Consider the following 17,574-nt stretch of genomic DNA (forward strand, 5'->3'; position numbering starts at 1 on the left):
CCTTCTCATTTCTGTCCCGTTACTCCGATGTTAATAAAACAAATGTTATATCGTTTGTAAGACACACCGGTGTATTAAATACAAAAACAACTCCAAGACAACGAACTTCAACTCTTTGCAAGTAACTATAATATCTAATGTCGTTTATACCTAAATACTTACATTTCCAGGGACAGTACGCCTATCTTCACCATGCTGTTGTCCACTCGCTCACATTTGACAGTAAGCCAGTGGCCAGTGCAAAGTTCCAATTGTACATGGACACGACATCAAAGGATAAAATCAGGAACATGTTTTATGTAATTTGTGTTTGCTTTAGTTCTATTGAAGTTGTTAAGCCTTATAAAATCTATGTTTTGGTGATACAATAACTAAATAAAGTTTTTTTTATGTATTCACTTGTTGAAATGCTATTTAGCACTTGCAAGAAACAGCGTCATTCGGATCATCGGATGAAACCGAAGCAGTTGCAAGAAACGAAAAACGTACTGACAAGAACAGAGAGGGAGCTGATGTCCCAGGTAGAAACTCAATTGATAATCAAAATTAATTCATCAACGCAGCTTCAACACGATTGGTAAATGGAAACATGAAAACAATATGTGTTTTAAAATAGAAACAATAAATAAACATGCGAACGCAAAATTAATAAAAGACTTTCGAATGACTAAATAAAATCAAAATCAATCTTTGCTTCTGAGACTTCTTTTATAATGTTCACTACAATTAATTATACAAAATGTCTGACAATTTGCTATATAAATTTATTATTACCATTAGGCATTTAGTTCGAAAAAAGATCCCTTCATCATGTACTGCAATGACGAAATATTTCTGGTCACCAACAACAAATATTAACATCAAAATTAACGTCTTAATTTTATTTTGTTAATAGAATAATATGTATTTCTGTTAACACAACAAATAATTAAAACAGGTGATGAAAATCGCCCCAAGCTATACCTAAACCGGAAACCAGGTTCCACAGACTATGTCAATGCTGTTTATGTCAACGTAAGTATATGATGCACACACGCATTTTCAACGCTGAACTCCAAGTGATACAAATAATTAAACAGAACACGACTGTTCTGGTAAAGTTGTTATGGTGTACGTCCATAAACACGTTCGTCACTCAAAAATGCTGTCTAACACGTGGCATTGTTACCGCCTGATAAGCAATGTTCATGATGCGTCAATCATTATTAAATCTCGTTTGGTTTCAACAAACACACATTTTATGAAAGTAAATAGTTTTTTCCACCCACAAAAACAACTACTTATGTTGATGCAGTTGAGGTTTGTGTAATGTATACCACATTGATTGACAATCTGTGAATGAATCTCATTTACGAACGTTCTTTGGAATAAAACAAAACTAACGCTCTTAACGCTATTCAATGTGTAGACATTCGTTAAGGTCCCGGAATGGTTTGCATTGGGTTTTGACATTGTTCTATAATCTGTGATATATCTAGTTTTGTAAGAATCTCGAAACAAATATGACAATCAGACCATAGATTGTGTGCCTTCTTTGCAGAGTTTCCAGAAAAATAATAATTACATCCTTGCACAAACTCCGTTAACAAACACCGTCGTCGATTTCCTCGCATTGCTTGTCCAAGCAAACTGTGCGTGCATTGTAAGTTTGGAATCAGCAAATATGAACGCAGTGGTAAGTACTGCTTTAAAAAATGTTAATGACATTGAGTTCAGCATAGTTGTTACTAGTACACCATCGTGTATCGTCTCATTCATTGAACATTTAAGATATGGCACACTGCAAAAATAATACCAAACAAATATCAAATAAAACTATTGAAATAAGTATTAATATGCCAGTAAAACTACATAACACTCGACTTAATATGCGTATATGAACGATTAAGGGTTACAAAATGCTGTTACTGTAAAACATATAATTTCAGGACATCGGTGTGTACTTACCTGCGGACAATAATGTGTTGCAGAATGGAATATTTAGCGTCCGTTGTTCGAAGCCAGAGGCAAATGAGTACCGAAATAAACGGACGTTGACCGTTGAGCATCGAGCGAATCAGGTTTGAAGTCATACAAAAACTTAATTTCAGTGCATTGTATTTATTCGCACAAAATATTATGAAGAATGAATTCAAATGACATTTACTCATGTAATACAGGACATATACAACGTTTGTTTTAAAGATTGATGTACCGGTATTAATTATAATTATTTGGTCTGTGTCACACTAGCCCAACGAGGCTTTGTCGTTAACGTACCTGGAGTTTACAGACTGGAACACGGAAGAGAGAATACCAAATTCTCCTGCTAATTTCCGCCGATTCATTGCAGAAGTTGACGCAGTAACAGCCAATAGCTCTGATCGACCAGTTTTGATACATTGTCTGTAAGCTCATTTTGTTGTTGTTTTGCAACGATATGGTATCCATGATTCATTAATTGTTTCATTATCATTAATTCATTACGAAAAATGTTTAACTATCTTTAAAGATAAGTGAAGTGAAACTTCAGCTGATCCGAAAGGAAACAAGAAATCATATAAGCAGTTAATGATGTATATTGACGGAATTTGGCGATTTGCCAAAACAATACGACAGAAACAATTATAGGCAAAGTGAACATCGCTTATCATCACTAGCAAGTGCTTCATGAATGACAAGTGACCCAATAAATCACAACACAAGCCAAACAGTTATTACATGCAACATATTGAATGTGAAATATATATCAGCCGTATCTTTGCAAACAATTAATTTGTAAGGTCGGTAAGCTTACCTGTTGATTATCAAGCGAACATAAAATTAATTATGCAGGTAAATGCGCATTTTTTCGTTGTTTGTTTTTCGTTGTTTCAACGTTGGTATAAACGCTATGTGCGGACAGATTGCTTAGTCTATTGTCAACAGGGATGGTGCCAGTAATTGCGGCCTATTCTGTGTGGTTGCCACTCTCCTACAGAAGATAGAGGTGGAACATGAAGTCAGCGTAGCGAACGCTGTGCGGAAGGTGAAGACAAGAAGAAAGGGCGCGATCCCTAACTTAGTAAGTTGTTGAATTCCTCTAAAACTCTTTCATAACTAATGTGTTCACATTATGTTAGCATTGTGTTTAACTGATTCAGTTCTTGAATCATTAACAATCTTTGAAAAACACTGAACAGTAAATAGGCTTGGTATTGTGCGTTCGTTTTATTTAGTTTTCTACTTAAAACTATTGCATATGCAATGCGTACACATTTATATTTCTAGTAGTTTGCATCTGAAAAAAAGAGAAAAAATGAACATGTTTATCAGATTATTTAAATTTAGCGTTTTTTTTCTATTTTACTTGTCAGAGACCATTCATATAATTCAGGTTTCATTTTTCAGGAGCAGTTTCTGTTCTGCCATGACTGTGTCCTTGACTATACTCAGAGCTTCAAAATCTACTCAAATTGTGCCGCTGAGCTCTCCGATTGCTGAGTTCATGTTGTATGAAACGACTTGGTCCTTGACTTCAGTCAGAGCTTCAACATGTACTCCAGCTTCGCCGCTGAGCTCTACGATTGCTGAATTCATGTTGTATGAAACGACTTGGTCCTTGACTTCATTCAGAGCTTCAACATTTACTCCAACTTCGCAGCTGAGCTCTCCAATTGCTGAGTTCATGTTGTATGAAACGACTTGGTTATTGACTTCATTCAGAGCTTCAACATTTACTCCAACTTCGCCGCTGAGCTCTCCAATTGCTGAGTTCATGTTGTATGAAACGACTTGATCCTTGACTTCATTCAGAGCTTCAACATTTACTCCAACTTTGCCACTGAGCTCTCCGATTGCTGAGTTCATGTAGTATGAAACGACTTGGTCCTTGACTTCATTCAGAGCTTCAACATTTACTCCAACTTCGCCGCTGAGCTCTCCGATTGCTGAGTTCATGTGGTATGAACTGATTTGGTCTTTGACTTCCTTCAGAGCTTCAACATTTACTACAACTTCGCCTCTGAGCTCTCCGATTTCGCTGATTTCGGGAAGTCTGCCATGACTTTCTCTGGATTAGACTACACTAAAAAATGCCCAATCTACTCCGATCGCAGAGTTGAAGTTGTCTGTCATGACTGTGTTCTTTGCTATATGCACAGTTCACAGTTGCTTTGACAACCACTCCGATTTCGATGCTGCTCTTTCCGATTGCGTACAATACTTTGTAAACAACATCAACACCCTCTCAAACTTCGCTGTTTTTATCTCCAAGTACTGACTTTACATTGCTGCCCTCATGAAAGTGCTACTGATAGACTTCGTAGTGCTTTCCTAATTAATGCCGAAACTGATCTCTCCCATTGATGAATTGATTTATACAGTGATTTTTCTATTATTTAAAACACGTGTTTTTTATGAATTTACTCAATAAAAGCTTTTATCGTAAAGCTGTTTTAAATCTTAAAAGAATACATGCTTTATTAAGTGTTGGAATGCATAACGACATTATAACACATGTCATTAAACTGGTATATACTCTTGGAACAATTGACCAGAGTTATAGACTGTATGTATATAAATGTGAATCGCAATTCGCGCACTTTTTGTGTGTAAATGTGTACAAGTTGATTGTATTGTTGCGCGTTAACATTATTCATGACAATTTCAATGTGTTGCATTAAGTAATAACCTACATTGACTCGTTTGTGAACAATTGTATTCAAATATTTTATTTCAACGTTTGTATGTAATATTTGTCTATAGCGATTATTCGCAACTTGTTTCCATTTCAAAAGTCCTGCCTCATTGCCGGCGACATCTTTAACAAGGTGTGTTTCATGATTATGAACGTTCTTTATGTCAATGTTTTGCTTTGTTACTTATGTTTTTCAGACATTTGCAATTGTAAGAGTAAATATCAAATGTGGATATTAAACATGATGCTTTATTATCGGGCTTTTGTATGAATTATGACGTTGCCATCTTTTTAAATGTCCACGGATTAATATGAATTTTTATTATACCTCACTTTTATTCACAATGCTTAACTTCCATAGGCCATAGTGACATAGAAATACTGTCAGACCCAGCGGGAAAATCATTACTGTCCAAAAAATACTGTCGCCCGCTCAAAAAATACTTTCGCCCGCTACCTTAGCAATCACGTGCGGAATGGTAAAAAATTATACTGTCCCATTCGCGCATGCGCAGTACGCAGTTTTGCATTTCCGTTGTAAACAGACGACCAAATCTGTCAAATTTTGCTGAAATTCAATACAATTATTGAATATTAAAATTGTTCATGATTCATAAAAATTGGTCATGTTTGAATAGTTTTTCGGTATAATAATATACATAGTACATGTCCGACAGGGTGACAGTATATGTGTCAACTTTCGGAAAAATAAGGTCGACCGAGACGAAGCACACATTTACTGTCTCCCTGTCAGACATGTAATATTTATATAATGTATATTTGAGTATCGGGTCGTATTGAGCGTTTGGGGGACTGTGCGTTGCTTGGTCCCATTCTAAGTGACAACATATACGTCATTTAAAGTTATATATATCTTAACTACGGTTAAACCTTCATACGCTTATTTACAACATAGTTTTAAATCCAATTTATGTGGTTTTGTTAAGATTGAGCTGTATTGTTGAAAGTTGGAAACATGTAAATGTATATGTTTGTAACAAAACGACCATTGTATGATGAATTCTGTTTTTGATTTGTTAGAGTTATGATGTTAGTTTGCACTTGAATTTTCGCTTTATTATAGACATTAACTATATTTCCATAATTTGTAGCCATGTTTTCCTTGTTCAAGTATTAAATGTGCTTCTTGAATTTTGTAAATATTAATAAATTAGGTACTTTCTATCTTTTCGAACATATACACTTTTCTCAGAAAATAAAACTATTTTATACAGCTGATGTGTCCATTGTTTTCTGGTAAGTTTGAAAGCGCACATAAACTGTGCTACAGACGCTAACATAGTGTTTACGGTATATCTGAACACTGTGAAATTATAAACATCGCGTATTATTTTCATAATTATGAAGTGTTTTTTGTTTTTTTAAATGATTTTTTCCTATAAATCAAGCAGAATTTGTAAACGTTCAGTCATGCAGTTTACCATAAAAGACAACTGTTGCCCATGTTGGTGCCTGATGCTCCTAAATTGATGTTAGCAAAACGAGCTTTATTTTTAGACTTTGTTAAAACAGACTAGTTTTATTTCTTAAAAACATGACAATTTACAAATAACAATTGCAGGACGGAATTACTGCATAAGAGTTACGACATTTTTGCTAGAACTGCGTCTCTGAATTCTGAATATTTGTACTATTTGAAGATTGCATTTAATTGTATAAGAGGAACGATGTCTAGCATATGGCATATAATATAAAACAAAATATGTTTAACACTAATCAATATCTACCCCCACAGATATACTTGCTTAGCTATGTAAATAATGGGTAAAATAGGTATGGTCATTGTTATCATTATTTTACTTAAAAGCTTAAATCATCTTATGCAGATTCGTTTGCAATTTGCATATTCTTGCAGAGAAACATATCTCGCAAGAAGCGGACTATACAACAAAAAATAAACTTAATTTAATCAGTCTCAGTTGAAAAATGATAACAATGACAAGTAAATATCCAAATGTAATGTCATGTACAAAACATCACCCACGGCTTGTCATACTCCGACTTCTAAGATGTATCTCGTTGTGTCAAACAAGGAGAAACCCTGTCGCTGATACTTTTATATAGTTAATAAATTGTTTTAAAGATTATATTAATGTTCCCAGTAATGATGAGCATTTGCATTCTGTTTTTATGCTGTAATTTGCTGATGATATCGTATTATTTACCACTAATCCAGTAAGCATTCAGAACCAACTTAACGATAACTACCTTTACTTTTCAAAATGGGGTCTTAAAAGTAATTTCAATTAAACAAAATAATGCATATCTGAAAAACGAAAAAGCAGGCGCAACTTCATATTGTCAATAAACAACGAGTGCCTTGAAAGTGTCGACAGTTTTGTATATCTTTGTATAAAATTAATCTACACAGGAAATACAAGTGTATGTCAAATACTGTTAAAAAAATAAACAGGCGTTTAGAGCATATCATAACTTTGTATCTATTTTGGCCATGTCAAATAAGATATCAAAACCAATCATACTGTATGGTGTTTATATCTTGTGTAAATAATCAACTTCTGACTATGCTGTTCTTAGTGAATTAGGTACATTTCCTCTAGCCGTTTTATGTAAAATTAGAGCTGTTCGTTATAGGATGAAAGTTGTAAAAATCCCAAATTCTCCATTATACAAAGTTTTTATGGAACAGATGAATGTTTTAACCAATTTCAATTGAACGAAAAATAATCCATGGTGTCATGCTTTGAAGTCAACTTTAGACAGCCTTGGTTTGGGTTATATGCCTTATACAACTGATTTCACGTATGATTATACTTATGTGTTCAAGAGTGGAGCGACACTTATGCGTTACAGTCACAAATGGAGTTTTTTAATCTGCGATCGTGACAAATAACTGCATTGTATATCTAATGAAAAGTCAAGAATCCAAATGTGAACATTTCGATTGAGTTCTAATTGGCTTTTAAATATAAGTTGGTAGATATAGTAGGCTGTCCAGAATAGAGCGCAAGTGTTAACTCTTTATCTAGCATTAATTATGCTGTCCAATGTATAACGATTTACATATAAAATATTATATGCGGACATCATGGCCTACCATTAGTAAATATATATATGTGATGTCTTGTACTAATGTTCTTCAACTCAAAAATAATGCCAAATTGTTGGTCTAAGCATTCAAACTTAGAGGTGAGAATTTAAATAGTCTAGCCGTTGTATAATTGAATGCTAATAAAGGATAATTGTATATTTAATGGTCACACATTTTTTTTGGTCATATTTGCCCAGCTTTAGTTTGTTTTATTTTATGAGTCCATGTCTTGGTCATATTACTTGTGTATATATATACCTGGCCCAAGGCACAATGCCAGATTGCCAATACACTTTCGAAACATTGATATTAGATTATCTTTCTTTATCCTCTACAATAATTCAATAAGCCGTTTGTCTTTTTCGAGTAAACGGATTTAGGCAAATTTAGAAACAATTGTACTTACTCCTTCGGTAGCGCTTTCCTAAGCAATTAATCGCAATGCACGCACAGTCATATTACCCACTAAAAAGCGATACAAATACGTGTCCAGACAATCTTATGGTATTCATTTAATGTAACGTTGGAAGGGCGTTGCAGTTTAACTCGGTGCATGTGTTTTCTGTGCACAAACATAGACGTTGAGTCAGCCTTTTTACTTGACTACCCTGAGCGATAAAAATAATGTTTTCCTAATTAGAATGAACATTTTTATGATTAAAACTAGATTATATTAAAATTCACTTGACAAACCCATTCGTTACTCCGTAAACAAACATGGTATTTAGTTCAATGGACATTTAGTATGTTTAGTTTAGTGTAATTGTAATGAACAACGCTGTCCAGAGCAACTGGCAGTGATACTGAGATCAGACAAGAGTTTGTTGAACATGCAAATACAAAATTAAGATAAAGTAAATAAATCAATAAATTTCTACATGTATTAACGTTTTCACTATATCATGTACTTTAGAAATACATTTAGAAAAAGAGTCGAGTATACATGTGTTCTATAACGGTCGCAAACATTTAGCTATTTACCGATAGACATAATAACAATACAATAATTAAAATAACATATGTTCACATGTGTGTGCTATTTAAAAGACTTAATGCAGACTTACAATTCAAACTTGAAAGCTACTTCATGTTTATGCAAGCTTGGAATTTAAAGCGTATATTCATTGATTAGGCGTATTTTGATTTCTAACAACGGATGCGTAAACTAATTTGTAAATTAGGGTTTCCATGCTCAAAGCATACCGTTTGGTTCTTATATGTCTTAAATTTGAATATAATTCCAAATTAATGTTTACTTTCCTTAAGACTTCAACATTATGAAACGACGACTTAAGCAACATGTCATTCACGTATAGTTGTATTTAACCTTAAAGCAAGTCCTTTTCCTCGGAAATACAAAATTTAGGACGTGGTTATTGCATTTTGACCAACTCTAAATAATTAACTTGCCAGCAACATCATTCTTTGTTAAAAATCGAGGTTAATCTGTCCTTGACTCTAATGTGATCAGGACTGTCTAATTTAGGTCGTATTGTTGACAGTGTTCTTACACAGAAGAACCATGGGTATATGCGACCGGCAGTACAACATATATATAACATATGTATGTCTGCTTTACTTGCTCAGCAGCCAGTCAAACTTCACCTAAAATATTCATCATAAAAAACTCGAAAACTCACCCATGTTGGAAAAGCCATTTTTCCAAAACTAATTTACTTTCGGAACACTTTACACATTCAAGTAATACTTTTCAAACGGCATATTTTAATAATATTCCATGGTATTGATGATATATGCTTAATGGCAAAAATATATTGTATTCATTATAACATTGTTGGGTAATGTCACTGTACTATTGTCTTCTTTCAACTAACACATATTTGATTGCATTATACAACTATTTCAATGTGCTCAACGTTTACATTAAGAACTCCTCAATCCAAAATATCAATAAACTTTTATTCAAAAGAACGTTATATTCCAAAATGCAGGACACAATACGTTAATCTGTGCGATGAAAATTGTTAAATTGTCTTAGACTCTTTATTTTGACCTTACATTCAATATTAAACTGTTGGGTTCGTTATCGTGTGATTAAGTCGTACACACAAACACTCTCAAAATGTCATAGTAGCTTAAATCTTTTAAATATTTGCAGCAAAACTTAACACAATAATTCTTCGTATAAGCCGTTTCGCATTATCCTAGGTTGATCAAATCGCTTACTTAATTATATTTGCATATTGATGATTTACTGCTCGGTTTCAAAAGCTTGGATAATATTATTCGTGCGACCATGGTTAAACCGAAATCACTGAATTAGCCACCTAAATATAATACCTACAAACATAGTAATCGAACATGAGTGTTCAGGTAACCAAAGTCGACAAGCAATCGTATTATGTTTGAAAAAAATATATTTAAGCATTCTTTGTCCTACAATTTTAACGTTCACATATGAAATAAATAATCAAGTAATACGTCTTAAACAATATGAGCAACATGTACAAAGGAAGGTAACCGCTCTTTTGAAAATTAATACAATAATGCGAGTGCTTATGATCTTCATGGCAACTCACACGTGGAAGTCGATACTCATACAATATTTTGCTTTGCTATGATATAGTTTAAAGTATAATAAACAAACATCAGTGGCAATAAGTTTTATAAGACTTGCAGACCGTTCTTCAGGGAACACTGAAGATACCAATATCATTACTATTGAGGTTTTACTGCCCAGCTTGATGTTTGTTTGGCGAAAGCTATATCCGGCGTTTGAGCGTATGCAATGCTTTCATTAAATTCTAGCTTTACATGTACGAGGACTGTCCAATACAAGACAAAGTACATACCTCTTTATTGCGCGCATTATTGTTTCAAACTCTTAACTGAAAAACCATTTACCACTTAAGCATTTGGAGCAGCGATATAAAAACTGATTTTTAGGTAACACTATGATATTCGTCAACGCGGTAATGCTTGTTCGGCGCTCTTACTACGTGTTGCATACTTTTCTAAATATGTTGATAGCTATCGCCAAGAATTCAACAACACGTATTTTTTTCTTTTAACGCATCAAGTTATGTGATGTTGTAAAATGTCATTTTGCAAAAGTGCTTTGCGCTTCACTGCGGAATTAAACTAGTATTGGACATTTTTATACCGAAGCACTGGAATGTCAACCAATTCCAAATTCTCATCAGAATGGGCGCAAAGGATGAAAATCATTAAGTTTTTGTTGAGTTGAAACTGGCGTAAATACGTATATAACATTCAAAAAAAAAGACATTAATGTATTACCCTATGACAAAAGCACTTGAACGTGTAAAGTTACTAATGTATAGATGAACGAACTGACAAAAAGAGACACTCACCTCCAGAAGAATTTAATAACGTTGTTGTAAGCTTCAAAGTCACAACATACTTACTTCTGTGCTTACTTGAATGGAAAAGGGAACACTTTACTTCATTATCTGATAGAGCATGTATAGCTCAAATGATGTTAACAATACATGAGGTATGCCATGTTGTTTGCATGACATAAAACAAATTCAAATGCAGTTTTCTGACCTTTTTACCGGCTACTCGCAAGAATAGAGGTACTGTGAAACCATTTATTTTCGACAGCACAAAATTTCGTCATTTTTATAAAAATGAAGATTTCGTCAGCACTTAAATTCGCCGATTTCTGATTTTGAAATTTAAAAAAATGCGTCAGTCAATATCCGATTTGTGTGTAATACATATGCGGGAACACACTTGAGAATCACTGCAGGAGGTGGGGCCTGTTTGTCACATGCCAATTAACTAGTCTTTTGTTATCAAGGGACAGTAATGGACCCTCTTAATGTATGCCATTCACACGTTCATTGTTATGATTAGCGGACAAGTGGGATCGAATAACCGTTAACGAGTGTTTGTAACAACGAAGCCAATTGCCAATTAGTCTTATTCTTTTATTATTATAATTGAATAATATGCTTTTTTTATTCTGATATCAACATTAAAATTATAAACTCTATGTGTGTGTTTGTTCTTATAAAGTAAACTACCGGTATATAAATCAATAATGTCAATAATTTAAAAATAAATAAATTGATACATATAAAATAGTAATAAGTGTGGTTAAACGCAAACAATCAAACAGCAATTAAAATATTCTTTATTAATTTGTGATAAATACGCATGTTGATCACACATCGTCATCTTTTCATTTGGTTTATAGTCTTTCATCGGCATTCGCTGCGTGATGGCTAATATGCAACACCCCTGAAAAACACAATGCACCTAATGGGTAATAAAGTTATAAACAATTAGCGCTAATTCATTACCATTCTACATAAACGAAGTCAACGCATTCGATACAGCTGTACTGCACACGCGTTTTAAAGAAGTGTAACGTGTCAGTTAAGTACCTTGTGTAATCTACATCCCTTTGTGTCAAAACCGGATTAATCTTGATTACGAAACAGCAGTGAATGTGTGCATGGATTATGTTGGAATTTAATGCCTCATGTCTGCGGTAAAGTTTTAAAATATTGTTCAACTTAGTGTTTGTTTTTGTTCAAACATAGAGCATGATTGTTCGTTAGGATCTTAAATTCGCCGATCGGTCCACTGACGAAATTTATGAAAATTAATGCCTGACGATTAATAATGGTTTCACAGTATCCGCCAAGCCGTGTTCTTTCATCCTAAAGTCTCAAATCTAAATCATAACATTGATTTATTAGTGCAAACTTTCTAAAAAGGAATGATGAAAAAAATGATCTTCAATCGATGCGCTTTCATTTATTAAGTTACTACAGCCCTTGATTAATCTTTATTTTATATAATCATGTTACAAACACGAAAATCAACCATTGCTCATTCATTTAATAAATGGCTACTGCTCTCAATCCAGGCGTTCAAACGATACATTTGTAATGACTATATTATACGATAAATACAGTACGAATAAACGGTGTCATTTTATTTTATTGATTGCTATCTTAATATTAATCAATATTTGTTTAGAGTCCGCTTTAAAACCACATGCGGAAGGCAATTTGCTGTAGTTTTGCCCGTGCAAATTATAGTTTAACATTTTTTCCTGTTCTTGATAAACAAAGACGGGAATGCATTTCATTGCTGTTGGGAAATCGTCGGTGGGCGCAGGAGTGTTTACCTAAATGTGAGTTTATTCTTGGTGGTTCTATTTCAGTAGTTTAATGGTATTTCTGTTAACATTGTACACTTTCTTGTTAATAAATTAATTAGTTTACAGTAGTCTCAGATACACATGTTGCATGTGTTTTACATAGTGGTATATTCGTACGGCCAATGTATTTGCACTCTTCAACAAGTTTATTAGTTATTATTAACATATGTAGTTGGCGTAATACATTTATTCGCAGTTTGGTTTTGTTATTTGCAGATAAATAACTTATTGTGCAACATGTCCGTGTATGTAAAAGGTATATTTGTTCCTGATATCGTTATCAAAAGGGCCGAATAACATAAAATTGTATTCGTCTTCTATGTCACGTATTTATAAAAAAAACAAGCAATATGTTTTCTTCCCTAGCTATGGGTTATTACTGAACCTACCCGTGTGAATCCTTAACTGATGACTTGACATTCCGAATCAACAAAAGCACATGTGGTAAGCGTGTGGCTATGATATTAATTAATAAAAACATCACTGTAAATGAAAAATATTCAAATTATAACGAAAAACCAACTTCTCTGAAAACTAATATTCACTATCAAAAATATATGTAACAAGGTATTTAACTCAAAATGACCCAAAAACAAGGTGCATCGCTTTTAACAGCCATAACTGTGCAGCGAAATATTTCAACACAGAAATAAATTTCCTTTCTTGAAATGTACATAGGTGAAAACTAAATAAAATACTAGTGTAGTGGTACTGCCCAGCATGATGAATATTTGTCGCATGCTAGATCCAGAGTTTAAGAACATACATGTTACTAAACTAATAATTGGCATTTTTGGAACTTCTTTCAAAACATCCGGGATGTTTTCCTTCTTTCTTTTTAGAAATAAGTCGCGGGTCGTGATAGAATAATACATATTTACTAATATTTAGAAAATAACACACGGCAGAGCTGGGCCGGGCGTCTATAATCGGCCCGCTGCCGACATAACGACCTGAGGGCCATTATGCGGCTAGGGCCGATTTTAGACGTCCGGCACAGCTCCGCCGTGTGTAAACGTTTATATCACATGTCATACTATTTGAGTTCTTCACTTAAATTTATACATAACCAGCTTTCCGTACTTTTATTTCGTTCAATTAATTACGCAATTTATGACGTACCTCATGTGACGTAATTTCAATGACGAAACTACCTAGACTCTCTGGTTTTTAGGACAACAATTCGGACCTGGGGGGGGGTTATTTAACAGTAAATATTTTTTTAGCATCGAACGATTCCCACACGTATTTCGGATTTTGTGTTAGTCATGCATAATTAGGAGCTTCGATAGAAATAAAATTATTGTAATCGCTTCGACATTCGATTTCGTAAATAGTGTTTATGGTGACAGTGTTAAGCATTCGATGCAATCGTTTAACAAATTTAAAAAGTGTGATTTAAAATCAAAATAGATAAACGGATGGAATAAAAGAAAATGGAATTACAAATCTGTGTTATTTTATTATTATAAGAACCGGATTTAAGTTGCCATCGAGGTATGTGTGTCTTTTTCTATAAATTTTGCTGTTTCATGTTTAATGAATCTTGTTAAAGCACAAATAGAGGCATCAATTTAATATACTGATGAGTTTCAGTTTCAATCGATATTTGTATTATCCAAATCGTGTGCTACGTGTCATTGTTATTTCGTTGCGTTGTGGTTAATTTTATTAATCACCGTTGGCTTAGACTGAATGTGGACGCCATTTTGAGCCGCGCGATCCCATTCTTTTCTGATATGAAAAATCGTCCCGGCTCAGCGGGCGATATATTTTATATTGGCCCGCTGGATACGAATAACGGCCCGCTCGCGACGTCATTTTGTGACTATTTATAGTAACGATATGTGATATGTACTAATGTATGGAAACAAATAATGGCAAGTGTGCGTAAAACAATTGTATACCACTAATTAGTTCATTTAAACCACGGGAATATTACAAGTAATAATTTAGAATTTCCCCATGTTTGGAAGATTATAACATGAAATAAATATACCACGACTAAAGTCGCATTGAGAGCTACATTATAAATAGAAACGTATCACATAACTTATTATACTCTTTACCGATTAAAGGTTTAAAATTGAATATTACATTCGATTATGGTTTGACTTATTTCATATATATTCAGCTTATGCAATTTAAAGTGGATGTTAATTGTGGTGAATATTATTTAATATAAGTTATTTGATTTAAGAGACCATACATCCGCACGATATGCAGACCCCATTCCTTATCTACGTGTGGACAGTGGTTTATGTTCAAGGTACGGTACTTACCGTTTATATGAATTTGAATTGATAAATTAAATGTGAATACATATATGTTTGCATGTTGCCTTTCTGTTGAAATTTATAAATTATTATGACCTGCGTTGTAAAATTAAAAGTAAAATCTTGCGATGCTATTTATAAGTTAGGCTTGAAAAATATAGTAAATTTTTAGCTCAAGTTCAGGCCTGTCAGCCAGGACAAACAGGGCGGTTGTGTGACACGTGCATTGACGGATGGTATGGGAAAAATTGCACACAAGTCTGTAGACAGAATTGCAAATCATGTACGGACGGAAACAGGTGTGTTGAATGCGTGGACGGGTACCGTGATTATGACTGTATTCAACATTGCTCTGAAGGATGTATTGACAAATTATGTCGCAAGAGCGATGCCGTATGTTTAAGCAGATGTAAACCCGGATACTCCAGTGCATATTGCTGTCAGCCGGATATGTGTGGATTGTCGTGTGAAATCAACTGTCCTACACATTGTAATACGTGTACATCATTGACAGAATGTCAAAGTTGCCATGATGGCTTTCATGGGTTTTTATGTAACCAAACATGTCCTGCTAGGTGCAAAACTTGCACCTGGTCGAGGAACTATACTGCATGCAAGAGCGGATATACAGGGGAAGCTTTCCCGATAAGATGTCCTCAAAACTGCTTGACATGTAGTAATGATGGCAAATGTGAAACGTGTAAAGACGGTTTTACCAGGCCAGATACAAAATGTCAGTGTTTAGGTACTCTACTTACTATGCAGAAGGATCTGCATGTTGTCCATACGACATTAATTGTAAACATGGCACATGCACATCAGCTGATCAATGCACAGCCGGATGTGAAGATGGCTTTTTCGGACCCAAGTGTGAGTTTCAATGTACACAGATCGATATGACCTGCTCTGTGTGTATTGGTAATAATAATCAGTCATCTGTTTGTAACACATGTACTAATGGATATTATCCTGATACAAACCGTACATGTGTTCAAAGTTCAAAATTGTGTGTGGAAGGTTAATGTAATATTATTAATGGGCATTGTGAAAAGGGTTGCAACGATGGCTTCTGGAATCCAAGGTGCGACCGAAGTTGCAGTGAGAAGTGTATCGTATACAACCAGAAGATTAGAGATTGTTTGACTTGCTCATCGACAAGTATGTTCGGTGCAAAGTGCAAAGTGCGATATGCCATGTAGTAACACGTGTATTAATGCATCATGCCATATCAATAGAACTTGCAAAAGCGGGTGCATATATGATTACTATGGTCCATCTTGTGAGCAATGTCCAACGAATTGTGCTCGCAGGGGCAACGGCAGGAACACGATGTTCACGTGCAACAGGTTTGTGTCTGTACGGCTGTAACGAAGGCTTTGAAGGAGAAGCCTGTGTGGAAGGTGAGATTAGTTACTATTAAATATGCTTTATTCATAGTATAGTATCCCTTTATATTGCATAATGAAAACATTGATTGTGATTTAAATAGTTACAAAAAGAAAAAGTAGAATAAGTTATTGAAACCGAACATGATTCTCACTGTAACATGAAAATGTATGGATCATTTGGTTTCTAAAATTAATTTAGTAAGTGCACCAAGAACTGTTGCTGTGTTCATAGCTCTCAAGTTAGACAAACCTAAAGATACAGTACCAGCTGCAGCAATTGGCGGTAGAGTTGCAGCTGTAGCTGTTGTTTCTCTTGTGGTGGTCGTTGGAGTATCGATATTCGTTCGACAAAGGTAATGTACATCCCAGATATGCACCTTTGCACACAACGCACAACGCATACTTTTAAAACCAACTTTCGCAAACCCAAGCTTTTTCTGTGGGACTATAAATATGTATACGATTGTGTAGTTTCTTTTTCGTGTTTACTCTGAGTCCTAATTTGACTGAAAGCAGAATAACAAGTCTATGTTGCATGAATCGAATTCCATTGTACCAAGCTTTCGTAAGAGAAACAAATGATGATCGCCCTGAACATGCATATGACTGCATACAAATGAATTGTAAGAACATATATATTAAGTTTATAGTTTTATTAAATTTGTACATTGCTAGATATTCATCAATTAGTCAACTAAATTTCATTTTAAAGGAATTTGACAATAAGGTCTTAAGAGTAAAAAAGTATAAAGATGTTGAAACCAAGGACATGAAACAGTATATGTGGTTATATTAAGATCATAAATACAGTTTGTTATCTTTAATAGTGAGCGCTGGCATTAAGGAGTGCTCTACAACTGTTGTTAGAACACATAATGACTACCAGAACATGAGCAATTTTCTGACAGAAACAACAGAAGAGAATGCCAATGAAGAACACACATATGAGATCGGTATATAGATGCACATAAACAAAGCTTGTATTAGTTATTGAGTGCTGTTATGGACATACACAGACA

At 34.2% G+C, this 17,574-nt stretch overlaps 1 protein-coding gene across 1 annotated transcript in view; it reads left to right on the forward strand.

Moving 5' to 3' along the window:
* LOC127839582 (uncharacterized) overlaps window positions 1-5,817 on the forward strand; it is a 68,076-nt gene extending 62,259 nt beyond the window's left edge. Inside the window, exons 15-22 of the mRNA XM_052367972.1 lie at window positions 171-299; window positions 419-521; window positions 938-1,014; window positions 1,541-1,675; window positions 1,929-2,060; window positions 2,233-2,387; window positions 2,908-3,043; window positions 3,370-5,817. Of these exons, the coding sequence (XP_052223932.1) occupies window positions 171-299; window positions 419-521; window positions 938-1,014; window positions 1,541-1,675; window positions 1,929-2,060; window positions 2,233-2,387; window positions 2,908-3,043; window positions 3,370-3,462 (960 nt within the window). The 3' untranslated portion in view covers window positions 3,463-5,817. The remainder of the gene's footprint in view (window positions 1-170; window positions 300-418; window positions 522-937; window positions 1,015-1,540; window positions 1,676-1,928; window positions 2,061-2,232; window positions 2,388-2,907; window positions 3,044-3,369) is intronic.
* The last annotated feature ends 11,757 nt before the right edge of the window (window positions 5,818-17,574 follow it).

This window comes from Dreissena polymorpha, chromosome 7 (assembly GCF_020536995.1).
Source record: "Dreissena polymorpha isolate Duluth1 chromosome 7, UMN_Dpol_1.0, whole genome shotgun sequence".
Classification (NCBI taxonomy): domain Eukaryota; kingdom Metazoa; phylum Mollusca; class Bivalvia; order Myida; family Dreissenidae; genus Dreissena; species Dreissena polymorpha.